At 52.5% G+C, this 14034-nt stretch overlaps 1 protein-coding gene across 1 annotated transcript in view; it reads left to right on the top strand.

The window, feature by feature from the left end:
- The first annotated feature begins 377 nt into the window (after positions 1 to 377).
- The window catches only part of SLC26A9 (solute carrier family 26 (anion exchanger), member 9), a 30379-nt gene continuing 16722 nt past the window's right edge, over positions 378 to 14034 (top strand). Inside the window, exons 1-6 of the mRNA XM_011957717.1 lie at positions 378 to 467; positions 7985 to 8127; positions 10725 to 10864; positions 10998 to 11108; positions 11774 to 11949; positions 13768 to 13932. Coding sequence (XP_011813107.1) covers positions 8003 to 8127; positions 10725 to 10864; positions 10998 to 11108; positions 11774 to 11949; positions 13768 to 13932 — 717 coding nt within the window. The 5' untranslated portion in view covers positions 378 to 467; positions 7985 to 8002. The remainder of the gene's footprint in view (positions 468 to 7984; positions 8128 to 10724; positions 10865 to 10997; positions 11109 to 11773; positions 11950 to 13767; positions 13933 to 14034) is intronic.

Here is a 14034-nt window from a genome sequence, read left to right on the forward strand (position 1 = left end):
CAGCCCCATAAGCAGCAGGACAGCAAGCTGAGAGGAGCTTGTCCTGCCTTGTCCCCTCCTCTGCCTCGTCCCCCTCCTTCCAGGCCGCCTTGGGGGAGCCTGTGGGGCAGGAGCCCCGCTGAATGTGACCTATTGTCTTCGGGGTGGATTTAGGAAGTGCCAAGCTCCCATCAAACAGCCCTGCTCCCCAGGTAAAACAAAAAAAGGGCTGTTCATTTGGGACCTTTTCCCCCTTATCTCCTTTTCCTATCTCCTCAGGCTTAGCTATGGTGTAGTGTTCAAAACCACTTCCCCTCTGAGCCAATCCGAAGCCGGGGCTCACCCCGTGGCCCTGAGGAGAAGTTATTTATAAACGCCTCCCTGGATTATTTGAGCAGAGCCCTTTCACACACCTCAGGAACACCTTTCGGCTGCCCGCTCCCCAGACACACCTGCAGCCCTGCCCAGCCGGCTTTGCTCACCCACCGGTAAGCCCCACCCAGCCCAGCCCACCCCACTGGGCTGGGGTCATCCCTGCGAGAGGGCGGGCACCAGGGGTACCGAGAGGAGGGATGAGAGGAGGGATGACAGGAACCAACTGCCAACCTGAGCACAAGTAGGAAGGACACTCTGGCCCCTGGAGTCTGAGAGCAGCCTCCCAGCCCTTCCCCTCTGAGACGCCCTTTGGGTCTTCACGTCCATGTAAGGACCTGGGTTTAAGGCTGGGCTTGGCTGAGGGAGCAAGTAGGGTGAGGGTGTGGTGGAGGAGGCCGCCAGACCCCAAAACAGAGCGAGGCAAGGCCTCCTAGGGAAACGAAAATGTTAGACCTTCTTCTGCACCAGCCTTTGAAGCTGTGGACTGCTCCTCTGCCTTTCTTTTCAAGTCTTGGAGGCAAAAGCTCTTAATGCTTGACTCACCAGCCTGCTCTATATGGCTGTCTCCCCTCCTTCTACCCCTCAGACATTGTCATCGTCCTTCACTCATTTACTTCTCCACCAGCTCAGGGAACTTCGCATGGACTACACAGAATCCCATGTATCTCCATTAGTCCTGAGAAGCTGGAAGAGGTGGAGGGGGAGGAAACCGAGGAGTGGGAGAGGGTGAGCAAGGGACCAACTCCATCAAGCAGGCGGGTGGGTGGTAGCTAGACCTGGGATGCCCGACTCCCTGGTGAATTCTTCAACACAGAAAGGCTTGGGCCAGGACGGTGGATGGGCCACCAGCTCCCCAGGCTCTCAGCCTCCAAACCCCTCATACTGCAGCTCCAAGGGGTTCCAAGCCACTCGCAGGCAGTGCCTCCATTCCTCAAAACTAGCCCAGAGGGTCCCCAGCTGAGACGTAGCAAAGCTTTGATTATTCCAGCATCAACTGCCCCTTACATTTGGCCCCACGGGTCTGAGCACCAAAAGAAGACCTTGGAGTGACACAGCCTCCCAAGTGGGCAGACTGAGAGAGGGCTTTCCCCCTGAGTGACTTCACTCATGCAGATTACCCTCTCTCGGAGCCCCACGGTCCTCCCCCACCTCCCTCATCCTGGCCCTGGCATTCAGAACCCGGCAAGAACCTGCATGGGCAGCATGGAGACCAGCATGGCCCAGCAGCACCTCCACTGCAAGCATGGCCTTCCCAGGCACTTTCCAGAGCTAGCCACCCACTCTGAGTCTCACTTGTATAAACCCTGGAGCAGAGACGGACGCCTCTTTATCTTTTAATGCCCAGAGTCTTCCGGAGATTGGCATATACCCAGTATTCAAGAGTGCCTCTTAAACCATACTAAACAGCCAGACTCTGACCCCCGTGAACTTGCTGGGGGAATTGAGGACCAGCTCAACACTGACCAAGCTTTGCGGGCTGTGGGGTCACCACTTGGAAGATGGAAGGGGCAGAGCCACCCCTTCAAGGGGAGTTGATCTTTACTGGATGCCTCTCTGGGCTTTTGCCTGGATTTCTGGGACCAGAGCAGCTGGGCCTTTCCCTGGTCTCCTTGCCCAGGCCCTGCTTCCAAGTGAAAGCAGCCCCAGTCTCCTTAAAGACTTCTAGGAATTTAACCTCAAGTGCCCATTCCAGGGAGCCCATGACCTTGTCAGTCTTGCTCTTAGGAAGTGATTCTCAAAGTCTAGCCTTGATCCCTCTTTCTGAAGCCTATTTCCTCAGCCCAGCACCCATCCCCAGCAGGGAAAGTGCAGAGGGAGGGAGAGTCCGCCTGGAGATAAGGAGTGGGGATTTGGGGGTTAGTATCAGTGAATCTCTACCCTACATGGGTTGCGGTCTCTATGACACCTTAGGGACATCTCATCTTCCCCTACACTGAGGAAGAAATTAGGCTGGGTGACGAGCGGGGAGAGATTTGCCCTGGAAACACAGGGACAGTAGAAGGAAAAGGAGTGTTTAAAAATGCCTTGGGGGACTGGGTGCAGTGGCTCAGCCTGTAATCTCAGCACTTTGGGAGGCCAAGGAGGGCAGATCACTTGAGGTCAGGAGTTCGAGACCAGCCTGGCCAACATGGCGAAAACCTGTCTCTACTAAAAATACAAAAAAAGAAAAAAATTAGCTGGATGTCATGGCACACACCTGTAATCCCAGCTCCAAGAAAGGCTGAAGCAGAAGAGTTGCTTGAACCCAGAAGGCAGAGGTTGTGGTGAGCCGAGATCGTGCCACTGCACTCCAGTCTGGGTGACAGAGGGAGACTGCGTCTCCAAAAAAAAAAAAAAAAAAAAGCCTTAGGGGTGCAGAGGCCTCTACATCCTTCCTCCTCCTGCCAGGGATGTGGTCTCCCACTGAGACCCCAGCCAGTTTGTCTGTCCCCCTCACATTCACACCTGGGTCACACAGAGGCTGCTCTTGCCCTGTGGCCCCCACCCATGAGGCAGGGAGGCAACCAGCAGCTAGAGCAAAGGGGAAACCTCAAGGTGACCTTTCCTCTTCCCAGAACACAGCAACCAGCCGGCTAGGAACCAGTGATAAGGATGCCAGGGTGGGTTGGCCAAGCCGGGGCTGTTCCCGTACCTGGCACACGTGCGTCAAAAACCCCCTCCCCGACATGCACACCCCCGGCAGGACTGAGGGAGGAAGTCAGCCTGGGTCATAGTGACAGCATCGCCTCCAGATCCGACCAAAACCCACAAATAGGCCCCTCATCGTCCTGCTCCCCCGATGTTCTACCCTTTTCTGACAAGATTTTCTGCTGTTCTTCTCATTAAGTCCTGGGAAAATTTGGAGGAGTTAAGTCATGGGGCAGCGGGTACAGAGGCAGATGGAAAAAGGAAAGCCAAAAAAAGGCAGAGTGCCCACTAGAGATGGCAGAGCAGGAAAGAGGCTCCTCTGGAATCATGGCAGTAATGATAATAGTCGGAGTTTATTGCATGCTTCCCATGGCCAGGTGCCCTTCCGAGCCTTTCGGTGCATCCACTCAGGCACTGTCTCTGCCTGAGCCCATCTCTGCCGCAGCCCATCTCTGCCTACAATATTTGGATAGTGTTGACAGAGACCTGGTCAGAAATGTGACTGGGAGGAGGTACCAGGGGTTTGCTTTGGCATGAGCTCATTGGAGGAGAAATCCTGTAGAAACCCAGGAGGGGATCTGCTCCAGCCTGTGCCCCCCTCCCCCCGCAGGGTCTATTTTCTCTTTGCTTCCCCTCTCCCAGCTCCTCCACCTCGTAGGACCCCTGCATGCCCTCTGCTCCAGATTTGACCCACTCTCCTGCCGGGGCATAGGAATGGTCCATACACCCACATCTCCTGCCCTCTGCTCTCCCCGGCTCACCCCCTACTCCCCTTAAACCTCACAGCCCCTCCTCTAAGTCCCTCCAGCTCTTTGGGACCTGCCCCCCTTCCCTGCACAGTGGAGGAGGGGCAGGGTCACCCTTTTGTTTCTCAGTATTATCACATAGCACCTGCTATTTATCCCTGGCCCGGTGGGGGGATGGGAGGCTGTGGAGGGGTGGTGGGGGCAGGGCTCGTAGATACACACCTCTGGCAATAGGGCACTTGACTTTTTTTTCCAGCGATGCTGACATCACCTAGCAGGGCTGTTTGTTTGTTTAACTGGGGATCAGATTGTTATGTTCCCTATACCTGGCTCTCTTTCTTGCTCCCTCTTCCACTTTCCCGCCCCCAACATAGCATTGTGAGATACGCTTTCTGCGGATTCCCTGGAACCCCCATCCCTGCTAGTTCTCTGAGACCCCTCCTCCCCACCATGCCACTCACCCTTTTCCGCCACTCCCATCCCTCTTCCCTCCACCTCTTGTCCTCACTTGAAGGGCTGGCTGGGGATGAAGTAACCTTGCCTTCTACGTCCCACCCCACCTCAACCCCTTTCTTGGAATTAGGAAGTACGTTGAGGGCACCTCCTCACCAGGAGCTGGGGCAGTTCCTGTGGCTGCAGATTTGCAACTCTGGCCATCATAGTCCTGGGCAACCAAGGCCAGGAGGGAACCAGAGCCCTCAAGAGGAGTAACAGAACCCAGAGGTCCTGTCCCATCAGCTGGGGTGGCAAGGTCGCCAGGGTGGTTAGAAAGGGGCATTCCGGGTGCCACTCACGGGAAAACATTGTCCTGGGATCAGCTTTGTTCCTGGAAGGTCTGAAGCCCCTTCCAACAGGAACATCGGAGTTGGAACCAAGTGCAGTTTCTTTATCTGCAAAATGAGACAATTGGACGAATGTGGTCCTCAAGTTCTCTTCTACACAAAACTTTCTGACCCTGACTGGTTGCTGGGTTCTCCTCTTTATGCAAACTCAGAATTATGAAAGCTCCCAGAGCCTTCTCCCCTTCAGCATCCTATTTCTGGGATTGGCAGAGGGCATGGGAAAGAGACAGATTTGGTATTCCAGTAAAGCAGGGGAGGCTTTTCCTCTGTGAGCCTGTGTCAGAGGGGACTCCCTAGCATCTAGCGCCCCATCTGTCTGTGAGCCTGCCCAGAGGGGCAGAACTGTCCTGAGTCACCTACCTGTTGCTCTCTGAAGGACTTCCGCCACCCTGCCGCTTTCCTCCCATAGGAAAAATGGCCAAAGCCAACACTAGTGTATAGGCTGGAGGGGTGCACATGGAGATCCTGGGAGAAAGAGAAATCCTTCAGGGTTTCTTCAGGGTGGTCAGGAAAGGCTTCATAAGCAAGAAGGAGGAGGGAAAAGTGTTGGAGAGGAAGGAGAGGGAAGGAGGAGGAACTTCAACAGGTCTTAAGGATGGGCAGGTCTAGAAAGGCAGAAATGAGTCAGGGCACCTCAGGTAAGGAGGAAAGTGGGAACAGACACCCAGGCTTGTTTGGCGGGTGCAGAACAGACCAGCCCAGATGGTGTGAAGGGACCTAGCCAACAGATTTCCCAAATCCACCAATACAAGGCCAGAGGATAAAAAAACAAAAATGCCAAAATAAGGAGTTTGGGTCTCATCCTCCTGGAAATGAGGGAGATAGAGGTTTCGGAGCAGGGAGTTTAGGCTGGGTTGAAGGGGCATGGCTGGAGACCAGCAAATCAATTTTGCAATAGTCCAGGTATGAGATAAGACTTGAAGAGGGAGGTGATGGGACAGGGTGGGTGGAGGCATGGAGGCAATGGACAGGACAGAAGGACAAGAAGGAAGGAAGGGAGGGAGGGAGGAAGGAGGGAAATAACAATAGGATTTGATGAACAACTGAATGGAGGCTGATGGGGAGGGAGAGGACAGGAACAAGGATGGGGGTGGGCTGGGTGGCAGGAAGAAAGGCACCACTGAGGAAGTGTGGAAATCGTGGGGAGGGGAGCTGGGATAGTAGGGTTCAGCAGAATCAGATGCTAATAACTCCCTTCCCCACAAACACACTACTGGAAGTTAGAGCCTTTGAAAGCAGCCTAGGAAGATGCTTCAGGGATCGCTGCCTGTTGGTTGGTGTGGAAGCAAAAAAGATCTCCCATCACCTCCTCTTCTAAAGGGCTCTTCTTTTCATTCAGCCTCCCTTGGAATTTTTGCCTCTTTTTTTTTTTTTGCAGGTTGTCTGTTTAGTGGCCTGGGCTAGACTCCCCAAACCATAAGTCTTTTTCTGAAGCAAGGTCTGGAGCTCGGGTTCCTATGTGGGGAGGTCATGCTCCCCACTCGTTGTGCCCCCCAGGCAAACCACCTGGACAACCAGACCCATGCAGACTCTGGAGCAGGTGGAGAGGAAGAGCCAGACCACTCCGCCTCATGGGCCGGTGAAGGGCCGGAAGCCTCTGAATAGTCTCTGCTAGGAGGTAGAAAGCACCCTCCCATCTTAATCATAGTAATCATCGCCACTACCATTTACTGGATGCCTATAAAAGGCCAGCCTCTTCATATACATGATCTCACTTAATCCTCATAGCAACTGCCTGCTGACTGTTATTATCCCCATTTACAGATGAAGAAACTGAATCTTTGAACCCAGGTCATCTGGCTCTCAAACTTGTGCTGTTTTCCTTAAGCCACCCTGTCTCTAATTTCTCCCACTGAAATGTCTCACATGCCATTGCCCTTACTCATTTCTGTCCATATCTCCTCCAAAACACCTTTTATCAATTCACTCAACAAGCATTTGTTGAGTACACTAAGGGCCAGGCGAGGAGCTGGGCACAGGTGCTGGGGGTAGGTTCATTCTCCCACCTCCCCTTCTGCTGGGTATCACCTGTGGGGTCTTGCTGGGCATCCCACCCTCACCTGTAGTTCACAGTGGACCTCGGGATCCCAAGACCAAATGAATGGAATGCACCAGTCCAGCCTTCACCAACTTGAGCACGGTCTTATTCATAATAGAAACTCACATTTGCCTCACACTTTACATTTTACACAACTCTTTCTTATCCATTAACTCATCTGATCTTCACAACAACCCTGTGAGATATGTCTGTTACCCTCACTTTACCAATACAGAATCTGAGGTTCAAAAAATAATGTTGCCCAACTACCTCCTCAATAAAAGCAAGACTAGCCCAGGCTCCTGGACCCTTCCACAAAAGGCATTAGGCAACCTGCTCCCCTCTGACAACCTCCCCTCTCACCCAGGCTCTCCTCTGGAAAGTTGGGGGTATCTCCAGCCCCCAGGTAGTTACTCACTTTCAACTCCATCTCAAATCTTTTGCCAAACTGGCCACAGCCACCCCACACTCCCCACCTCCCAGATACAAATCCTCACTCTAAGTCTGCCCTATCTCTTTCTTCTCTGTCCTTTCTCTGTGGTCCTCTGAGCGACTTCTCCCAGCTCTGGGAGGTAGAGGGGAGCTGGCAGGCCCAGTAATTGGAAGAGGGAGGGGGAAAGGTTCCTACAGGGAACTCCTCAGGGGCCCTGGCACTCGGCTCTGCCCAACTCAGCTCCTGGAACGTCGGCGAGGTTGCGCAAAAGTGAGGAGGAGAGGAGCGGCAGTACAAAAGGGTGGGGGAAAGGTTAGGCACAGGAAGCCGTGGGAGAGATCCGGCAGGTGGACCACCCTGGTTTCCCCACACACACCATTTTCCCCCTGGGAAACCTGTTGGTGAAGTTCTAGGTGTCTTATCCAAGAAGGGTCCTCCTGAGGTCATCTCACCTATCCCCTTGCCTCCAGGCAAGCTGTTTTCTGTTTCTTCCAAACTGACTGGCTGCATGGTAGGAACCTTTCTGCCAGGGAAACTGAGGTCTGGGAGGGAGTATGACTTGTGGGGACACCAGAGGTCAGGGGAGAGTAGGGTCCACATGCTGAATCAAGTGGGGACTCCTGCCCTCGTACTTCTACCTCCCCTTTGCCTGGTGCTCGGTGGGGGTGATGGTGACGTCACAGGTGTGGAGTCCCAGCCATGTGCTGAGCGCCAAGCAAAACAGCCAGGGCAAGTGTATGCATCATCAGTGCCTGGGAAGGAAAGCCACTGCAAGAAGGGAGTCTGACGGAAAAACTTGACAGAGGGAAGGGAGGCACCTTGCTTTATCGGGGCGGGGAAGGCCAGAATAAAACTCGGCTGCTGCGAGGACCAGACAGAGAAGGCCTGGGCTGGCACTGGAGAGGAATGTTCCCTCACTCTCCCCTCCTTGCTTCTCTCAAAGCTTGTAAATGCCCCAGATATGAGCCAGCCCAGGCCCCGCTACGTGGTAGACAGAGCCGCATACTCTCTCACCCTCTTCGACGATGAATTTGAGAAGAAGGACCGGACATACCCAGTGGGAGAGAAACTTCGCAATACCTTCAGGTAACTGGTCCAGAACCCAAACTCCTGCCTCCTCTGCTCACCACCAAAATCCTTTCTGCACCAGGACACAGCTTCTGCACCGGTATCACTAAGATGGGGTTAAGGGAAGCCCTGGGGAAGCGAGGTTCTGAATGATGAATTTAAGATCCTACAACCTCATCTGTACTGAGACCCCCAGGGAGGATGGGGAGCTGGAGCAAGAACCATCTATAAGGGTTGTAGGGCATCCCCAAACCCCTGCATGGCATCTCCCATATTCTCAATCCACCCGAGTCTCTCTGGGTTTGTTAAGGCACGGTAGATGAGCATGCTACATTATGGAGGAGTGGGGAGCATCAGAGCCCTTAATCCATGCCCTGCTCCCTCCTTACAAAAAATACCTGAAGTTACCATCACCCCAAGCCCTTTGTCCTTTCCCTCCCGGATGTTCCTTCCTCCACTTGGTCCAGAGAATGCCAAAAGGAGGCCCTAAATTTCTGGACTTTCCTGAGGGGACCTACCAGGGTGTAGTCCTACCAGCATCCAGGCTCTTTCCATTCTTAGCTCCCTGGAAATGCGATGGTGGGTATGAAACCTTGTCCCTAAGGAGACGCTACACAAGGTGATCCATACCCACACCCCAGGAGGCTGGGGCTGCGAATGTCACCCTCCCCCTTCCCAGACTCCTGGCAGACCTCCTCCGGCCTTGCTATAGGCCAGCTCACTCTCCCTCACTCCCCTGGGGAGACGGCTGATTCAGTTACCTGGATTGAGGTCACTGGTCATGGTTGAAGTGGAGACGCAGGTGGAACTGGTTCAGGCCAGGGGAATCACCCACTTGAGTTTTTACTAAAAGCCCCAGCCCAACCCTGTTTCTCTTGGGAGGCTCCATTTCTGCCCAGTTAGTCTGTCCTCACAGCTGTGCTCCTCAGACAGGTGGTCTCTGCCAGTCTCTGTGCCCAAAGACTTTAGGGCACAAAGTCCGAGGATAAGAAGATCTGCTAAAAGATTGGATAATGAAAGCTGTAAAGGGATATAGCAAACTAACAATTCCCATGATGCTGGCATGAGAGCCTTGAACAGTATCTGGCATAGAGAAGGTGCACAAATAAATATTTGTTTCATGAATGAATGAATGAATGTCTAGAAAGCTAATCCCTCTCAGCCTCTATGTCCAGCTCTTCTTTCAAGCTTCAGATTGCTTTGCCCAACATACAGCAGACTTGCAAGTAAGGTTGGGCATGGACTAGCCCTCAAATGAGTTGCTTTTCTTTCCCTAGCCAGCTCTCTATTCATAAGTCCGGCTTTCTCTGCCACAAGCAGACCTGATGGAGCCCCTGCAGGGCTGGTTCTCTCTTGGAGCAAGGCTTTAGAGTTGCATTAAGCAATTTATCCCCCATCTACCTCCCCTTCCAGCATCCCAGGAATGGCAGAGGCACCCATGAGCCCCAGAAGGGACAGGGGGTAAGATATTGATGATGATACTGTTTCATGGAGTGTTAGTTGGAAAAGAAAATCTGCCCAGACTTTCCAAGGTACAAAGCATTGTCTTTGTTGGTTTCAGTCTTGGGTGACATCCAGGGGACCAAGTGTCAGGGAATCTATTGTTGAACAACAGCAAAGAGCAGGAATTGGTGCTGGGCAGGAAAAGAAGCCTCATCAGAGCAGGCCAGTGAGTCACCAGATGGGCCCTAAGTATTTGAGTTCCCTCAGCTGGGAGAAGGAAAGCAAATGCCCCTCACCCACTTCCAGTCATCAATCCACCGGCTGTCACCCTTGAGTTTGTAAGCCCTTGTTCCTACCGCTCCTGGGTTTCTATGAAAGGACCTTGAGGTGTTCAACAAACAGGGAAGGGATCAACTCTCCCCACCCTGCGTTGACCAACGAATTATTCCCTCCTCCGCTGCCCAGTGAATTCACAGGAGAAAGAACTCTGGCATTGGAATTACCACACATACAGGATAGTGAGTCAGCAGAGTTCACCCTGCAGGAACAATAGAGCCTTCCTTTTCAAGGAAGTTCTAAGAAAAATGGCAGCAGGCAGACCCCACTCAGATGTATTCACTCATTCATTTATTCAACAAATATTTACTAAGTGCCCCTGTGCAAGGCTTAAGGTGTACAAAGATGAACAGGAGAGCTAGACTTTTGCCATGCATGGTGGGGTTTGCTGCCTAGTGGGAGAGACAGACAAAAAGCAAGGAGTGCACGCACAGGATGCACACACAGCAGCAAGAGCCAAGGTACAGGTACCCAGGCCTGGAATCAGACAGACAGCACTCGGAGGAGCCTTTCCCAGAGAAAAGCCATCTGAGCCAGGAGATGGATCTGATACCTCCGAAGACTGAGCCACCACAACACCCATACCTTTAAGCCAAGTCTTGTAAACTCCCCAGGTAAGGAGCCGGCAGTCAGAAGACCTCCAGCTAATGCCCAGGGCAAGTTGACGAGCTCTTAAGAAAAAGTTCCTGCCTTTTCTTCTCAGTATCCCTGGCACACCGTTCAGTGAATTTTGAATGAACCAATGAATGAAATGAGCAGGATATGATAATCCCTCTCCAACATGGAATGTCCAAGCCATGCAGAGCCAACTGGAAATTTTCCCCTTTCCCCTCCAGATGTTCCTCAGCCAAGATCAAAGCTGTGGTGTTTGGGCTGCTGCCTGTGCTCTCCTGGCTCCCCAAGTACAAGATTAAAGACTACATCGTTCCCGACCTGCTTGGTGGACTCAGCGGGGGATCCATCCAGGTCCCACAAGGTGAAGGGGCCCCTCAGCCAGGCCTGGATTGCCACTTCCCCACCATTCCATCCTTCCCCCTCATCCCCACTCCATCCTTCTGTGGTCCCCATAAGTCAGTTGTGCTGCTGAGCTTCAATCTCGTCCTCTGCAGGCATGGCATTTGCTCTGCTGGCCAACCTTCCTGCAGTCAATGGCCTCTACTCCTCCTTCTTCCCCCTCCTGACCTACTTCTTCCTGGGGGGAGTGCACCAGATGGTGCCAGGTAAGGCCTCTCCCCTCTGGGCAGGCAGGATGACCCAGACCACAAGGATGGGAGGTGTGGCAAAGGGGGCTTGGGAGACTTTCCATCTGCATTCTCCTAGAATTGTTGTGGTCAGTCCTAGGGGAATGGTTGCTGTGAATGTCAGTCCCAGGTCCTCGGTGACCTTGGAGAAACCACTGAGCCTCTTTGAGTTCAGTTAGCATTACCTGTTCCATCTTCCTCCCAGGAATGAGAGGAAGACTTGGCAGAACAAGATATACCATATGCTATACCATGCTTAAACAGATGTGAGAAATCACCATCTAACTCCCTGGCTGGTCCCAGCTGGCCACTACAGGGACATTTGTACTTCTCTGGTGCTAAGTGAGATGGAGAAAAGCCTGGTCACAAGCGCTGGTTTCTGGTTCAGGCTCTGCTTATATTTCTTATTTCTGAGTCATTTCTTCACATGTCTGATAAGACAATATTGACCGTTGAGGTGAAAGCACCTTAAAAAGCATAGATCATGGTTAGAGTGAGTGGTTGTTTTTATTATGATGGAGAAGAGCCTTGGAGGTGCAGGGATCCATTCCCCTGGGGGTCGGGAAGCGTTCCTGGGCCCCTTTCTGGTTTCCATGGGTGTGGTCCAAACCTCTGATTTTTGCTGGCTGGGTGGGGCACCACAGGTACCTTTGCCGTTATCAGCATCCTGGTGGGTAACATCTGTCTGCAGCTGGCCCCAGAGTCGAAATTCCAGGTCTTCAACAATGCCACCAATGAGAGCTATGTGGACACAGCAGCCATGGAGGCAGAGAGGCTGCATGTGTCAGCTACGCTAGCCTGCCTCACTGCCATCATCCAGGTGAGGGGGCAGCCCCCAACCCTGCTAGGAAGGCATCAGACCACCCTGCCCCTGCCTCAAAGCCTTAGCTTTGATGCTAAATCTGATTTAGGGGGCTGAGCATGGAGGCTTATGCCTGTAATCCCAGCACTTTGGGAGGCTGAGGTGGGTGGATCACTTGAGGTCAGGAGCTTGAGACCAGCTTGACCAACATGATGAAAACCCATCTCTACTAAATATACAAAAATAAGCCAAGCTTGGTGATGTGCGCCTGTAATCCCAGCTACTCAGGAGGCTGAGGCAGGAGAATCACTTGAATCCGGGAGGCAGAGGTTGCAGTGAGCCAAGATCACGCCACTTCACTTCAGCCTGGGTGACAGAGCGAGACTCCGTCTCAAAAAAAAAAAAAAAAAATCCAATTTAGGGCTCTACCTCCTCCCTCCTGCCCATCCCAGGGCTAAAGTGAACCTTGAAAATTAATAGTGTCTCCTCACCTGCATCTAGCAGGACCATACAAAAAAACAACAGCTGCACCTGGTAAAACTGTCCTGAGCTTTAAAACTATCTAAAAGACTCACAGCCTCTCTCCATTATCCTGTGGAGAAACCCAACTCTCTGCCAGCTCAGTCTTGCAGACTGCTACGTTTCTCTAACATCCCTCACCCTGCTCCAGCCTCCTCTGCTCCAAGCCACAGCAGCAGTTGCACAACATAAACTGAGCTTCCACAAAGGGTTGCAAAGGATTCTGCTAGGTTTTATGAAGGGAAGCACAACATGACAGAATGCAAGAGCAAAACGCAGTCCCAGAGAGCACCTTTCCATTCACTCATTTATTCAGTTTTTTGCCAAGAGCTAGGCTAAACCCTGAAATACAAAGATAAGTAAGAAAGAGGTCCAATTCACAAGTTGCTCACAGCGCAGCAGAGGAAGGAGCCATGTCAACAGATAAATTTGTATGCAGTGAGATAAGCAGCGAAGTAGAGCTATGTACAAAGAACTGTAGAAACACAGAGCACAGAGTCACGGAAGACCTCAAAGAGGAGGTGACACTCCATCTGTCTTAAAGGATGAGAAGCTAACCAGGAACAAGATATACAGAGGATGGTCCAGGCAGAGGGAACAGTGCCTAAAAACACTGAGGCCTGAGAGAGTGTGATCTGCCCAGGGAAAGCAAGGAGGTTGGTGTGGCTGGAGGGTAGAGGGCCCCAGAAGAGGATAGAAAAGTAGGCAGGAGCCAGACAATGAAATCTGGGCTCTGTCCTCTAAACAGCGGCTTTGGGTCTGATTAGCAGCTTATAAGGATCATTTCGGCCACACAGAGAATGAAGAGTGGGAGGTGGATTAGAATCAAAGCAGGGAACCTGTTGGGAGACTCCGCAGAGGCCCAGGCGGGAGCAATGCAGGCCAAGACCACGTAGAGAAAGAGATGGGGCTGGACTTGAAAAGAACATTTTACCAGAAGCTTGGTGATAGATTGGATGTGGGAGGTAAGGGAGGATGACTCTCAAGTTTTTGGTTGGGCAACCAGCTTAATGATGGTGTCATTTACTGAGAGAGAAAACACTGGGGGAGGACCAGACTTATTTTACAGATAAGAAAGCCAAAGCCAGAGAGGTGATGTGACAAAAAGGCCCATGCTCTAAAGGAACTGAAGGTCTAATGGCAGGCGTGTAAAGCACAGTGAAGGGCAGGTGAAGGTCACAGATGGCCCATTTCCCCCAAGCTACTGCTATCCTAGGACTGCACGGAGCTCCAGACCTAGGTGTGGGTGGGGCGGGTTGTTGGAACTGCTGAACCACATGGGTCTTCCCCCACCAACCACCCTTTTCCTTCTCTCAGATAGGCCTGGGCTTCATGCAGTTTGGCTTTGTGGCCATCTACCTCTCCGAATCCTTCATCCGGGGCTTCATGACAGCCGCCGGCCTGCAGATCCTCATTTCAGTGCTCAAGTACATCTTCGGACTGACCATCCCCTCCTACGCAGGCCCGGGGTCCATTGTCTTCGTGAGTCTGGGGATGCACCCCTGCCAATGGGGCAAGGCTCCAGCAGACACATGAGGAGGCTGTACTGTTTTAAGAAGTTGTGAGCTCCTCATTGCGAGGGCT

This window comes from Colobus angolensis, unplaced genomic scaffold (genome assembly GCF_000951035.1).
Source record: "Colobus angolensis palliatus isolate OR3802 unplaced genomic scaffold, Cang.pa_1.0 Scaffold449, whole genome shotgun sequence".
Taxonomy (NCBI): domain Eukaryota; kingdom Metazoa; phylum Chordata; class Mammalia; order Primates; family Cercopithecidae; genus Colobus; species Colobus angolensis.